This window comes from Nomascus leucogenys, chromosome 2 (assembly GCF_006542625.1).
Source record: "Nomascus leucogenys isolate Asia chromosome 2, Asia_NLE_v1, whole genome shotgun sequence".
Lineage (NCBI taxonomy): Eukaryota > Metazoa > Chordata > Mammalia > Primates > Hylobatidae > Nomascus > Nomascus leucogenys.
Window position 1 is genome coordinate 139,503,943 of NC_044382.1, and position 16,708 is coordinate 139,520,650.

The window sequence follows — 16,708 nt, forward strand, 5'->3', positions numbered from 1 at the left end:
AAATCTCAAAAGGTAGAAGACTTCAAAATAATTGCCAAGGTGTTCAGAAACAAAATCCATAGCTTTTATTTAAAAAAAATAGTTTGAAAACTGGCCCAGAAGGTAACTTATTTGGATGGTACACTATTCACTATCATATTCTATTCTTAATAATATTCTATCATTAAGTAACTATTATAGAACTTTGAAAATTAAGTTCCATTCACTTATGTAAAAGCATTCATTTAATTTCATCTTTCAGTTTTAATAAAAAACGGGATACTGTAATTGAAAAAATATCCAAACAACTGTAAGTATTAACAATGTACATTTTAGGTCGGGGTCCCCAAACCCTGGGCCGTGGACCAGTACCCATCAGTGGTCTGTCAGGAATTGAGTCGAGCAAGCGAGTGAGCAAGCATTACTGCCTGAGCGCTGCCTCCTGTCAGATCAGTGGCAACATTAGATTCTCAGAGAAGCACATATCCTATTGTGAACTGTGCATGCAAGGGATCTAGGTTGCACACTCTTATGAGAATCTAATGCCTCCGAAACCATGGCAACTCCCCACCTCCCCAGCCCCGTCCGTGAAAAAATTATCTTCCACAAAACTGGTCCCTGGTTGCCAAAAATGTTGGGGACTGCTGCGTTAGGGTACAGAATTATCAAAGCATTAAAACATGAAAACACTTGAAAAGTAATCTTTAATGAGTTTTATAATGTCTATTTCAAGTTTTATACAAAGCTTGAAATACTTCTCCAAATAACTCAAAATGTCAGTTCACCCACAACTTATTACTGTGTGTGATGACTTTGGCTAAACTACAAAATGTGGGTGCAGCCAATTGAAGAAATGTCATCAGTGTCTAACTTAAGAAAAGGTAAATGAAAATGGCCCTTACTCATTTGTTCAATAAAAAAGTATTGCTAATGAACTATTTATTTTTTGACATATTCAATGTGAATAACTAACATCTGTGTCTTCTCTAGAGGCAGATGATCCTTAGTCACTAATGAGTTATTCAGATACATCCTTTCCTTTCTAAACCATTCTAACGGGTGTACCCACCTCTCGTCTCTTATTCCAGTCTCTTCAAAACACACTACCAAGTGCTCATTTCAGCAGCCATATAAAAAACACACTGCCAAGTTAATCTCCCCAAAGCACAACTTGCAAACAGCCTTAAAGACAAAGTCAGAACTCCTTGGCAAGCACTCTACATTTTTTGTCATCAGGTCCTCATTAACTTCACCAGTTGTACCTCTCACTATTCCTCTTCATATCCTTTCCCCTCCACAGACTGTTGCAAAAAACTTTGGTGACAGCCACTGATTTTATCAGCTCAACTTCTGGGAATCTCCTCTAAAAAATAATCTGGAAAATTCACCAAGATGTTAACCATAGGGTAGCAACAATTGTGAAAAAGTAGAAATGGCCTAACAGGGAAACTGTTACTTAAATTGGGGAGACCTATTAAAATATATGTAAGAACCATTTACAATAACTTCAGAAATGTGTATGTGACAATGATGTTTTTTATTTTACTATTTGAGATAGGGACTCACTCTGTTGCTACAGTGCAGAGGCACAATCACAACTCACTACAGCCTCCACCGTCTGAGCTCAAGCGCTCCTCCCACCTCAGCCTCCCTAGTAGCTGAGACTACAGGTGTGCTCCCCCATGCCTGGCTAATTTTTAAATTTTTTTTTGTAGACACAGGGTCTTGCCATGTTGCTCAATCTGAGTTTTTTAAAATGGGCATAGAATTTGAAAAATGTAGACACAGCACAATCCCTACCAAGTAAAAGCACAATATGCATAGAAAAGGCCTAAATAAGATTTTTCAGCAATGAGTTACTGGGTTCCCTTTGGGTGGCAAGAATGTCGATTTTCTTCCTATTCTGCTATATCCAATTTTCAGAGCTTTACGTTTCAGAACATCCCGTACATCCTTCAAAATGCAGTCCAAATGAAACTTCTTCCCAATAGGAAGTCATTTCACTTTCCCCCAAATTTCTAAAAAAACTTTGTCCTTCCTTTTTAGCTTAGATTCTAATATTTCACAATTTACTTTACATATTTGTATCGTATATACTATCTCAGTAGCAACTGACAAAAGTGATCACTCCCTCCTTGAAATACTTTCTGTACTTGGCTTCCTCCAAAAGAATACAGTCTTGTTTTTTCTCCTAATTGAATAGCCAGTCCTTTTCCTTCTCCTCTGCTGGTTCCTTCTCATCTCGTCAAACTCTTAATGTTAAAATGCACCACAACTCAGGCTTCCCATTCCCTGTCCTCTCTTGCCAATCTCAATCAGTTTCATGGCTTTAAATACCATCTATACACTGATGACCTCTCTGGTAAACTCTAGACTCATAAAAGCACTTGGATATCCAGATGCAAATATAAAAATCCCATCTTCCTTCATCAAATCTGTTTCGCTTGCAGTCTTTGTCACTTCAATGCTGGCAACTTCATCCTTTTAACTGCTTGGCTAAAAAAATCTTAGAGTCAACCTTAATGGTTTTTTCTCCCATATGCCAATTCAGTCTACCGTACTGGCTCTGTTTTCAAAATATATCCAGAATCCAACTATTTCTTACCAATTCAATCACTAAAGTGGTTTGAGTATTCATCGTCTGTCACCTGGATTACTGCAACAGTATGCTAATTGGTCTCACAACACCTACTTTTGCTCCTAGAAATCTATTATCCACCAGCAGTAAGAGTGATCCTCATAAATAATGTCATTCTTCCTCCACTCAAAACCCTCCAATGGTTTCCCATCTTTCATACGTTTGTAAGAATAAATGCTAATGTTCTTACAATGGTATCTTATAAGGCCCTACATGATCTAGTCTCACTTCAACCCAGGCACCTTGGCCTCGTAATGCTGCTTAAGTATCAGGCTTACTCCTGCAATGAGGCCTTTGCCCCTGCCTGGAATATCTTGTTCCAGATGGTTGTAGCTCACTTGCTCCATATTTCTGGACCACATTCACAAGTCCTTTAATAAGGGGCATTCCTGACTAGCCTATAAAAATTAGTAATCCTTCCTTCCAGGATTCCTTATATACCTTTCTCCATTTTATTTTTCTTTACAGGACTTATTACATACATCTATATTCATATGTTTATCTGTCCCATGAGGTCAGAAGTGTTGCTTTTATCACTTCTCTTTAGTTGGTAGAACGGTGTCTACCACATTTTAGGTCCTCAAATATTTATTTACAGAACAAACGGATGAATGATCTTACATCTTTTATTAGATAGTAAGCACCTTAAAAAGGGTTCAATCTATTTGCATCCACCAGAGCACTTTATAGGACACATGCACGTCTGTTAATTTTTCTGCCAAATGAATAAATATAATGCTTAATCAGGAGAATAAGATTTTAAAAGAAAAGATATAAATAAATAACTATGCTTACCTGTTCTATTGCACTCTTTAATTTGTTCATGTGGCTTTCAAAGAGAGGAAAATGTGAAAAAAAGAATTCATTAAATTTGTTATTTTCATCTTCATCTTTGGATAATGAAAAGATTACCCCAATTGCAATCTTCTTTTTCCGCACAATTCCTGGGTTAGGGCCACAGCTTTCATCTGAGAGATTAAAGCTTTCTTCTATAGACCTTGAAAATAAATGTTTTCTTTTTTAATTTACAAAAATAAAAATAATTAAATTCACAATTTAATCTTCTTGCTAATTAAATGTAGGCAAGCTAAGTCTTTTGTTGTTTTATCAAACAAACCTGTAATTTCATACCAATTGTATATCTCTTTAAGAAATCTACTGGCTATTCTTTCAGGTTCATGTTTTTGTAAAAAATTTTACTACAGAGTCAGACTGGGAACATTTTTTTGTCCAATTAGAAGTTACTAAAGAAGCAGATAATCCCAATTCATAATCAACCAAAAAGTGGCTAAATTTTAAGATTTACAGATGAGTCTGGTACAATCTTTTCCCTGTTCTAGGACCTTCTGGTCTCTGTTTTTGATTTCAGGAGTAAAGTCAAAGATGAAGGAATAAAGGAAATAAAAAAGAGGAGAAAACAAGAACTTTTAGTATCTACAGCTGTACTTAATGTAGATTAAAAAATAATCTTTCAAGAATGAATTACCTTGCCAAAATAAAAATCTGAAAAACTGAAATATCAAAACATGTAGTATATAAATCAAAGACCTAAACATAAAACTCTTAGAAGAAAACAAAGGGTAAAGGCGTCATGCATCATGACACTGATTTGGCAATGGTTTCTTGGATATAACACAAAAAGCACAGTCAACAAAGGAAAAAAAAATAAACTGGACTGCATACAAATTTAACCTTCTGTGCATCAAAGGACACTATCAATGGAGTAAAAAGGCATCCCACAGAATGTAAAAAAAATTTACAAATCATATATCTGATAAGGGATTAATATCGAAAATATATACAGAATTTCCACACCTCACCAACAAAGCAAAAAAATGCAATTATAATATGGGCAAAGGACTTAAATAGACATTTCTCCAAAAAAGATATACAAATAGCCAATAAGCACATGAAAAGATGCTCAAGTCAGATGTGGTGCCTCATGCCTGTAATCCTAGCACTTTGGGAGGCTGAGGCAAGTGGATCACTCGAGCCCACAAGTTCTACTAACCTGGGCAACATGGCGAAACCCCATCTCTACAAAAAAATACAAAAAAAAAAAAAAAGAATTAGCCAGGCGTGGTGGCAAGCCTGTAGTTCCAGTTATTTGAGAGGCTGAGGTGCAAGGATCACCTGAGCCCAGGGAGGTTGAGGCTGCAGTGAGCCGTGATTGTGCCACTGCACTCCAGCCTGGGCGACTCAAAAAGGAAAGAAAAGAATAGAAAAGATGTTCAACTTCACTAATTATTAGATAAATGCAAATAAAATCCACAATGAGGATTTTCCACTTCAGACCCATTAAGATGGCTATTACCAAAAAAATAGAAAATAAGTGCTGGTGAAGATATGGAGAAATTGGAATCATTGTGCATCGCTGGTGGGAATGTACAATGGTACAGTAACCGTGGAAAACAGTGTGCGGCGTGACAGTTCCTCACAAATTTAAAAACAAAATTACCATATGAACCAGCAATTCCACTACTGGATATATAACCAAAAGTATTGAAAATGGGGACTCGAACAGATATTTGCACACTCATGTTCATAGCAGCATTATTCACAATAGTTAAGAAGTGGAAGCAACCCAAGAGTCCATCAATAGAAAAATGGATAAACAAAATGTGATATGTATGTACAAAGGAATGTTATTCAGTCATAAAAAGGAATGAATTCCTGACACGTGCTACAACATCGATTAAACCTTGAAGACATTATGCTAAATGAAATTAGGCAGACACAAAAGGACAAGCAGTGTACGATTTCATTCATACAAGGTATGAATGAAAATTCATAAAGACAGAAAAGAGAATGGTGGTTACAAGAGGAAGGGAAGGGAGAAATGAGTTACATTGAATGGATACAGAGTTTTAGCTGGGAAGAGGAAAAAGTTCTAGAGTTGGATGGTGATGACAGTTGTACAACAATATGAAGGTATTTAAATAAATGTCACTGAACTGTACACCTAAAAATGGTTAAAATTGTAAACTTGTTATGTATAACTTACCACAATTTTTAAAATGTAGTAAATTTTAAAAGTTTTCAGTTTCAAACTTAAAATACACAGAATACAAGTCCAGGCTCTAAAAAACCCATATAAAATTGTGTTTAAGGAACTATTCAATCTTGTTCTGTGTTTAAAGTTCCAACTTACCATCTAGGAAATACCCCATTTTCCAAACTTGTTGTTTGGCTGCGTCGCCAACGTCGCTGGTAGCTGCTGGCACAACTTCGGGTAAGTGAGGAGTTTGGGGAAGGAAATGGAGTGATCAGCAAGCTGCTGAGAGATGCTGTTAAGTCAGAAGAACAACAAGTATAAGTCAATAATGACTAAGCATAATGACAAATTTCTTTTTAACAAAATTACGAATAGGTTAAGTTAAACTTTATTTTGCTTCATGAGCCTCTAAAAATGTCCATTAAAAGAACACATCCTTCTTGGAGCAAGGTCTCAGAGGAGAAAAATCATATATTAACAATGGATCAGCAAAAAACTCTGAGACAATCCCCTTTTGGCATTCCCTTCTAGGGACTCCAGAAGAAAATTATACTTTGTAACAAGGCATTATCCCTTTGGCCACTGGATTGACTGTCCCCTAACTTGGCTGAATCCTTTCAGTTCTTAAATTAAAGGAAATCTGATGCTATTCAAACTTAATGCAGCAGCTGGATTTTAAGAACAAGCTATTGAAAATAAGTGTTTGAATGGCATTTAAAGAGGTCATTTACAAGTATTCATGGATCACGTGTGCACATGTAGTCAAACCTACCACTTTTAATTAAGAATCATGACTATACCTACTAAGCTCCAAAAAAAGAATGCTCTCTGGAGCATCTAAGCTGACAAACACATTCCAGCAGGCTCCACTCTTTAACGGCTGCAATCCCATGATCTTGGGGATTATTCCCTTCCCAAAACACTTCTCTGAAATCTATAAGATATGTTTATTGCCTGAGGTGTTAAGACCTACAACTGCTGATTTTTCATTAGGCTAGGGGATTTTCATTAGGCTTTTCCCCACTGGATTTAGAGAGGATAAGACTTGCCATTAAGGGCTTGCTTTTGTTTGGCAATATTCCAGACTTCTACCTTTTATGATCATAAGCACATACTGAGAATGTATATTCAAAACAGGGAACTATTATCATCACTATTAAAAAGGTACAGGCCAGATGATAAATTATTTTGGACACCAGCACTAAAAACTGAGAAACCTTCATTATGAAGATCTATTCATTTGAATTCTGACAAATTCAATGATAGAGGATAAAGCTGTATGTGCCATGCAAACATGTAGACCATCAATGAACTCACTCTAAATTACTTTAGAATGCAGATTCTAAATGCAGACCACATTTTATCAATTAGTATTATAAAATCTTGTAGTCCAAGATTGGGTATGTACAACTAAATCTGGGTATGACTTCAGTGAAAAATAAAATGCTGTCCTAAGTTTGGAAAAAATACATTTCACTGCATTCTAATATTAAAAATAACCCTATTAGAAAAAAAAGAAAACACACATTAACTTAAATGGCATATATGAATCCAATAACTTGAAGCAGCCTAACAGATCAGTCTATCCAGATGCTTCAACTTATAAACAATGTAAGTATAAATAAATTAATTTATCATCTCTCAAATCTTAAATAAAATAATGAGAATTAAATTCCTGCCAGGGAAGACTAAATCTCTAGATTACATAGAAGCAAAGGGTATTAAAAGAAATACACTCTAGATTCTTTAAAACAAAAATAAGAAACTCAATTAGAAAAGAAAGATGAGATTACTTGAAAAACACAAGCTATTCTTATTACAGTAGTGGTTGGCAACCCTAGCTATCCATTAGAATCAAGTGTTAGGTTTTGCATTTTGTTTTGTTTCACAAATACAGGTGCCTAGAGATGCCTTCTTTAGGTTGCATGAGAGTCTTTGAAAGTAGAGTTCAGGCACTTCAATTTTTTATAAAACTTCTCTTTGTTATTCTAATACACACCTAGGGATTGCAATATATGGCAAGTTTAGATTTTTCATTTATACTCAAAACTGAATTATAGAACAATTTCGATAGCAGAGCCATATAATGTAACAACACATGCTATCTATCACACTGAATTAAGTTTCTCATATCTAACAGTAATTCAAGCCTAAAATTACTCCTCCTTTCACATATGCTGCTCTCTGGACCCCAAGAAACACTTTTCCTTTTAGCTAAAATGCCTTTTTTTCTGAGCTTTTGCCTGGATAACTGCTATTTATTTCTCAAAATACAACTCAGTCATCATCCTTCTGTAAAGCACTGTTGGCATCCCTGCTCCTTGCCCAGGCTAAGTGTGGTGCTCTTTCTCTGAAGCTTTTTGCACAGGCCTATCACTAAACGCATCACACAATGAACTATGACAGATGATTTTCCTAATTTTCCTCCCAGTAGACTCCATACGTTTGTGTTCCGTAAGGGCAGACTCTGGGCTTTAATTTTTTTAATGTCCACCATGTTTCAATAAATGTTTGCTAGACCTACAAATTTTGGACAAGTCCATATTTGAAAAAAAAAAAGTATAACACTGATTCAAACTGCCTATGCTTTTCTGGGCAAGAGACAAAGACAATTTAAACTTTAGTTAGCAGCAAGCAAATAAAAGCAAATGTGGTTTTTTTTACTATGGTTTCTAAGCAGTTTTCTGACCAATGCTTTTCTTCTTATATTCACTAAGCTTCAACCAGTGTACTTTACTCTGGCTTTAGTTCATCCTGGCTTTATTCTACTCAGCACACTTAAAAGTAAACACGAAAAATGTTAAATTTATAAGACTTTGCTCTGGTTTTTTCATAGTTCTCTTGTAATGCTAATATCAATATGAACAAATTTGATAATAAAGGGAGGGATAAAAAAGAAAATCAATGCCAACAGCAATCTCATAAAAAACTGAATACAAGAACGTGACATTACCAGATCGTGCTATGCCACTGTCTCTGTCCTCATTGAGCTCCCTTCCAGGCATGTCCATTGGGTTGCTGTGAACTATAAATAAAGATGAAACTGTCAGTTATAAAATATATTGCTATTCAGGTGGATGAACAGCTCCTTTTAAATAGCAAACGAAATCATGCTCATCTCATTGCATTCCCTTATTTTTTTGGATAGCATGGCACCAACCCAACACCAAGAGCTATTACTCAGTTGAACAAGCTTTGAGAGCTCTGTGAAGATTTGATACACAGTATAAGAATCTAAAACATAATATCTGAAGAAGCAAGGAGTGACTAAAAGTCATATTTGAGAAGCATATTCAGTGACAGATGTTTACAATATACTATTAAATGAAAAAAAGCAAGCTACTCAACAGTATGAGTGCTTGCTGGGACCAAGTGGTTGGTATATCATAGTTCACTGTACTGTTTCTGCCTATAACAATGTATGTTTCAAAATTTTCGGTAATAAATTGAGAAATTTATTTTGAGAAATTTGTTTGAATAGTATGATCCCAATTCTGTTTAAAACACAAAAAAGCAGGTATTTCTGGCTGATAAAATGGCTAATATATATTTTTGCCTTTTAAAAATGTTTTCCAAGTTTTCTATAAATATATATTTTTTATATCTAATATTTACAGGGAAAGAAAATATTAATCAAAACAAGAAGGGCTAAATTGATACCAATCTGAGAACAATGAAGAGTAAATGTGTTCACATTCCAACAATTTCCACTAAAAGGTTATAATGTTAGGTAATCTGCTAAAATGTGTGAAAACAAGGAATATGATTAGAATCCTGGATATATACACATGAACACACTCTACAATCATTAACTTGATTATGTAAGCAAATATAGTCATGTATGCCTTTTACAGAGCATTATAGTGGTGCTTGTTCATCTAAATCTTAGCTCCAAGAAAAACTGTTCTTATGGAATAGTGTAGATCAGAAATTTTACAATAATAACAAGATAGGATAATTTTCTGCAATTGGTGAACTATGGTACAAAAGCTACTCAGCCATGGAAACAAGACAGTGTCACATTAAAAATTCCAAGTGGTATCATAAGAAATAAAGTTTATATTAAGTTTTGGTTTCAGATTCTAAACTTAAAATCATTATGCCACAAGAGAAATGACAAACTGAAATTTCATAAAAATGTCAATTCTAATGATAACTCAGTGTCTGGAAACTTTAAGAACATGTTCAGTAGAAAGGAATTAAGTTCTTATACTTCCTAAAGCAATGTTTTCTTAACCACAAACTCACCAATTGCATTCATCTACTCTCTTGTTTCCACAGCTTAACTACAGAGTCTAGCCGTTGGGGCACACCAACTAGTCTACCCACACAGCACATCGCAAACCTGCAAAGAAAGAGGCGCTCCTGATCAGGCGGAGCGGACCCTGCTCAGAGAATGCCCGCCTGGGGCTGCAGAACTGTGAAAGACCTACATGGCAAAAACGTAAAATACACATGAAAGAGGACTGTTAGAGAAGCCACAATGCGTCAGGGAAAAAAGGTGAGCTAAGGCAGCACAAGAGCAGACCAACAAATATGGATGGAAACTTTTAAACTAAATAAGAATTCAAGCTGTCTTCCCATTTTTGAAACAGGATGGTGTTTCTTTAGCCATGATTTGTATCAAACAACAACTTCATGTATTTTTATTAATAAATCCATATGTAATAAAAACAAGCTTCTGCTATATAAAGTAAAAATTATTTTAAATGTTCAATCCTTTCTAATGTAAAACAGTATTTTTAAAGATTTGAAAAAGTACGATAATGTTATCTATCTAATCTGATATTTGCCAAATAAATTTATTTTTTTAAAGTTGTTTTAAGATTATAGTATGTGCCTACATCTGCAGTGAGGAGAAAACCACCTAAGCACTTGGCACACAGCATACAACAGGGTGCAAAACCAGAAAAGAGATCTTACTGACAAATTAAAAGTTGGTTTTTCTAACCCAGTGATAAGTTACAAAGTAATGGAAGAAACCAAGGTTACTAAACCAGGAGTCAGCCACTGTGGAAGGAGGAACACAAATGAAGCTCATCAGGGATTGGACTCCCAGCTGTTCAAGAGAAGTGGCTGCCACATGCTTCATCAAGAAAAGGTAACTGCAGTCTGAAGACCCAAGAAGGACATTATAGCCTGAACGCAAGCAGCTGGGTTACCTGTTAGCTATGCTGCATCAAAATAGTCTAAATAGCCATGAAGGACATTTATCTAGGATGGAATAGGGGGCTTTCTGTTTTAAAAAGTGACAATTGCATTTTTCTTCTTTCCTTTTTTGAAACAGAATTTTGCTCTGTCATGTAGGCTGGAATGCAATGGCATAATCGTAGCTCACTGCAAGCTCAAACTCCTGAGCTCCAGTGATCTTCCCTCCTCAACCCTCCCCACGAGCCAGGACTACAGGTGCATGCCACCAGGCCCAGCTAATTTTGAAAACTTTTTAGTAGAGACAAAGTCTTGCTACATTGCCCAAGTTGATCTCAAATTCCTGGGGTCAAGTGATCCTCCTGCTTTGGCCTCCTAAAGTGTTGAAATTACAGGCATGAGCCACTGTATCCAGCCAACTGTAGTTTTCAAATTGCTAACAGATATTATTTTTCTGTAGCAAGAACTTCTATAATTATAGCACGTGTACAGCAATCCTTCCATGTCTCAATGGTCAGCTCTTTAATTCGTCCTAGCTTTCTTTCCCTAGTTACTTCAAAAATTATCTACTTCTTTAAACTCCTTCCCTACCTCTTCTTCTTAGCATAAAACTTTTGTTTCCTAGAGTATGCACATGCATATATGCACATATACACAGTATAATTAACCAGATTGGAACCCTTTTTTTCCTGTCACCCTGCTTCCAAACTTACTCTCTCACCCATCCTTGCCTCCTTCCTGCCTAAGCTGTCATGTTATTCAAGCCTTACAATGCGCTAGTGACTTATTAAAAAAAAAATTAAAAATAAAAAGTTCCTCCCTCCCTTCCAAAGTTAACTCTAAGTCAGCTAGGACCCCAATCCCCCATTCTTCTTCAAAAACCTCCTTCTATCAATTACTACTTCTAGTCTTTAATTTCATGCTCCTTATAACTTCCTGTTTCTGTCAACACTTAAACACAGTCAAGTCTCTTCCACCACCTTCCATATATCTAATCCTACAGTTCAGCAGTTCTCAAAATGTCATCCACAGACCCGTGGGGTCCCCGAGACTTTCAGGGGGTCTGTGAAGTCCTCCATTTTCCAACTACATATCTGTGTGAGATAGGATTTTCTTGATACACTTCAACGAAAATAACATATCACAAAAGACTGAATACAGACGCAGATAAGAGAATTTAGCTGTATCCTCAACCAGAAATTAAGGAGACTTGTAAAACTATAAAACAATGCCACTCTTCTTACTAATTTTTTGGAGGCCTGTAATAACATGAAAGGGGGTATTAGTGTAATTTTTCAAGGATTTACTAAATATTCTTCAATTTTTTGTTGTAATTTCTAATAAAGTATTTATCAACAGTTGTAATCCACATAAACAAAAGTTCTCTGCAGTCCTCAATAATTTCTAAGTGTGTAAAGGGATCCTAAAACCAAAAAGTTTGAGAACGACTGCTTGCATCTTGGACAAAAGTCTAAACTCTGAGTCGTCCCAATTCTGACGTCTATTCTCCCCACTGAAACTGCTCATCTAGGCCACCAAAAGCCTTCCTGTTGCTTAATTTAGTCCATATTATTTTATATTACCTTATAGCAGTAATTGATGCTGATTATATTACACTGTAAACTTTTTTCCCATGTAACACACTCTCTGTATTTTTCCCCCTCAGTCTTAGTCTGTGTGCTTCTCTTCTCCTACCGCTTTTTGAGAGGGAGTCTCGCTCTGGCTGGAGTGCAGTGGTGCGATCTTGGCTCACTGCAAGCTCCGCCTCCCAGGTTCACGCTATTCTCCTGCCTCAGCCTCGAGTAGCTGGGACTACAGGCGCCCGCCACCATGCCCGGCTAATTTTCTTTTGTATTTTTAGTAGAGATGGGGTTTCACCGTGTTAGCCAGGATGGTGTCGATCTCCCGGCCTCGTGATCTGCCCGCCTCGGCCTCCCAAAGTGCTGGGATTACAGGCACGAGCCACCGCGCCCGGCCTCGTACCCCTTCTTAAAGCCAGCATTCCCCAGGGTTCCATCTTCAACAATCTTTCCTTCTCATTCTTTACATTTCCTAGGTCATCCTCCATTCCCGTGCTTTCAATTATAATTTATGTCCTGATGATTCTCAAATCCACAGAAGATACAACTAACTGGTCAACTTCTATTATTTTTAAATTATTAAACATTCATCCATTTTTATGTTAAAGAGAATACCCTACAATACACCTATCTAACTAGCTAACAACAATGAATTTCTTCACTTGGATATTCCGGTACTTCCAACTGAACATGCCTAAACCTAAAATCATCAATTCTGATTTCTTCTATTTCCCTTAGTGAATAGCACCAATATCCATGTAATTAAACAGCCAGCAACGTGCCAAACTTGACTCTTCCTTTTGCCTCACCTCTTCTATTTAATTAGCTAATCTGGTCCACTCTATGTCCCTTAGCAAATTTCTCAACAACCATCCCCACTGACACTAATTTACTGTAGGTACCATTATCTGTCATTTGGAGTACCATGAGCAGCCTTCTAATATGGGCCTTTTCTCAATCCCACTTATCTGAATCCATTCCTACTGCAGTTAGAATATTCTTCTACACATACAAATGTAATTTGTGTTGCTATATTCTGAAAATTCCTCTGTGGTGGCCTCGAGAATATATTTCAAAGATCTCCAACTATAAAGAGTATGTTGATTAAGAACACCTGCTGAAATCCATTGCCACATTTGTGCAAGGACACATAGCTGATAGGCTGCTCCCAGCCAATGGCTGAACACAATAGGTATACTAAGGCAGGCCCATTTTGGGGAGACATGGGACACTTCTGACAACTAACTTTGACTCAAATACTTCCCAGGGCCTTGCCAAACCTCCCTTGAACCGTACAGCGGGCTGAGACACTTCCAGTCAACATTCTATCCCTCTCTCCTTCGTTCATGGTCAGACTTAAATCACAATTCGATGGGTCTCTCAGCTTTCCCAGCATTTTCCTCATTTTCCTTTACATAGTCATTTCCCCTAATACAATTGTTGCATGTTTAATCCTGTCTTTCGCACCTGTTAAAAAAAACAGGTATAGGACCCGAACCAACACACCTGCACTGGTGCCCAACTACACTACACCAAGCATTAACTCTAAATTCCTCAGTGTGGCCTACAGTGTGTTTTGTGATCTAGCTTTTGCTCCATTCTTTCTTTTTCATTTACTTTATCCCTACTCTGTGCTCCACACATACTGATTTATTCACATTCTTTCCATACTCTATGATCTCCTGCCCCTAGGTCTGTGTACGTACTATTGCTTCTTCATAGAACATTTCTTTCCCTAACCATCTGGCTAATCCTTCAGGCTTAAGCCTCATGTCCTCAAGGAAGCCTTCCTTGACTCTCCAGGACTGAATTGAGTGCTTCTCCTTATTTTAATCACACCCTGCTTTTAACTCTAAGAATTTACTATAGTATACTGTAATTGTTGTATTACTTTTCTGACTTCCACTAACTATAAATTCACTGAGGCAGGAACTGTGTCTGGTTCACCACTGTATCTTCAAGGCCTAGCAGAGTGCTTGGCCTATTACAGGTGCTCACCACATACTTATCGATTGATTGACTGACTGATTGGAAATTGAAAGAAAATAAGAAATGGTAGACACACACAAAAAAATCCTTGATTCACAATTAAAAGAGTGTAAGTAAATGTTGCTCATTATTTAAAGTCAGTAGGATGTAAAATGGATTTTCTACTCTATATTAAAAGAGAAGACAAGTATATCTAACCTCAACAGTATAATTTACCTTTATAAGTAATAATGGATTTGTGTTATTAAAATGAATTCCTTTTGGCTCGGGCATGGTGGCTCACATCTGTAATCCCAGGACTTTGGGAGGCTGAGGTGGGTGGATCACCTGTGGTCAGGAGTTCAAGACCAGCCTGGCCAACACAGCAAAACCCTGTCTCTACTAAAAATACAACAATTAGCCGGGTGTGATTGCACGTGCCTGCAGTCCCAGCTACCTGGGAGGTTGAGGCAGGAGGATCGCTTGAATCCGCGAGGCGGAGGTTGCAGTAAGCTAAGATTACACCACCGCACTCCAGCCTGGGTGACACAGTGAGATTCCATCTCAAAAAACAAAAACAAACAAAAAAACCCCATAATTACTTTCAATTTTCAACAAGCCCCTTGAGCTTTGAAAAGTATCAAATTATAAAGTAAAAAGATTTCATTATTTCTTTGTCACATTTTTCCTTTATTAAAATCAATGAAGTAATCAAGCGAGTTAAGAAAACGCAGAACTTCTATTTTTCCGTAACACACACACATTATAAAGTATATGCCTAACACTGTGACTAGCCCACAGTACTAGGTGTTTCATAAGTGACTGCTCATTTGAATAAACACAAATTATAAAAAATAAATAATAGGATGCCATACAGTTCAAGTTGGAAGAAAAAACTGTTTTCTACTAATATATAATAAATATTTATTAAAATTAATTATAAATAAAAATTCTTACTAAACAGAAAATGAGAGAAATATTAATACTATTCTAATCGCTATCCTATTCTCTTGGCTACTATATAGCTTCTTATGCACCAGAAATATCGCAATACAGCAGCAGTTCAGTTAAGCTGTCTAGAAGAAATGACCGGAAATTTTAGAAAGTCTGTCACTTTAAAATGTAGTACTTAAATAACAACAATCAACTAACCAAAGTACTACATAAATTGTTATTCTAATAAATCTTTAAAGAAACATCAAATTTGAACACCTGCTCATCTGAGTTACAGGTCACAAAAACAAGCATCATTTTAAAATGACTTTTATGGTTATGGAAGGGAGAAGGAAGAAGGTGTAATAGTCTTCCTCAGCTGAAATAGCCAAAAGAACTACTAAGGGCTTTTCTTATCACTGACACCTTTCAAAGAAGCATCAAATTTAACAATGAAAAACAATGAAGACAAATTAGATATATCTACAGCAGTACTCTTTATCAGATACAAAATACTGTGTTCAAATATATGAAAAATATGTTTTCCAAATAAATGTTATATATACTGGCAATTTAAACGCCTCTTCCACTTACAGTATTTGAAATTCTTTGTTATCATGACAGATCTGCATTATTAAGGAATAACTTCAAAAAACACTTGTTACACTGTTAATATTTTTTAAACTTATAAAATCAAAGGAACCATTTACCTATATTTCCAAGCAGTCCATTAATAACTGTGTTATCAGCCTTTAATGTATTATTGTCCTGATTGATGAATTCAAGACTATCTTGTAGCCTATGAGGGTGAGAAAAAGATTAATTCCAAAATCATTTTATGGTTTAAGGGCAATTCTTTGTACATCCTGATGAGACTTTAAGTGCAAAAACAGTTTCTTCCTATTAGCATTACAAATTAACTAACATAATCATTTAAATCAGAGGTTGGTAAACTACAGCCTGGAGTGCCAGATCTAGTCTGCTGCCTCTTTTTGTAAATAAAGTTTTATTGGAACACAGCCATGCCCATTCATTTATATACTGTGTATGAATGCTTTGATGCTGCAACAGCAGAGTTGAGAAACTATAACCCATTGTCTGGCTCACAAAGCCAAAAATATTTTTTATTATTATTAAGTTTTAGGGTACATGTGCACAATGTGCAGGTTTGTTACATATGTATCCATGTGCCATGTGGGTGTGCTGCACTCATTAACTCGTCATTTACATTAGGTATATCTCCTAATGCTATCCCTCCCCGCTCCCCCGACCCCACAACAGGCCCCGGTGTGTGATGTCCCCCTTCTTGTGTCCATGTGTTCTCATTGTTCAGTTCCCACCTATGAGTGAGAATATGCGGTGTTTGGTTTTTTGTCCTTGTGATAGTTTGCTGAGAATGATGGTTTCCAGCTTCATCCATGTCCCTACAAAGGACATGAACTCATCATTTTTTGTGGCTGCATAGTA

General features: G+C 36.4%; 1 protein-coding gene across 2 annotated transcripts in view; it reads right to left on the reverse strand.

Moving 5' to 3' along the window:
- Window positions 1–16,708, reverse strand: part of FNIP1 (folliculin interacting protein 1) — a 159,969-nt gene that overhangs the window by 64,187 nt on the left and 79,074 nt on the right. Inside the window, exons 6-10 of one of the 2 annotated variants that reach the window (XM_003259926.2) lie at window positions 15,952–16,040; window positions 9,958–10,041; window positions 8,566–8,637; window positions 5,769–5,904; window positions 3,413–3,614 (exon numbers count right to left, since the gene is read on the reverse strand). In XM_003259926.2, the coding sequence (XP_003259974.2) occupies window positions 3,413–3,614; window positions 5,769–5,904; window positions 8,566–8,637; window positions 9,958–10,041; window positions 15,952–16,040 (583 nt within the window). The remainder of the gene's footprint in view (window positions 1–3,412; window positions 3,615–5,768; window positions 5,905–8,565; window positions 8,638–9,957; window positions 10,042–15,951; window positions 16,041–16,708) is intronic. The other variant, XM_003259927.2, reaches the window with a different exon arrangement.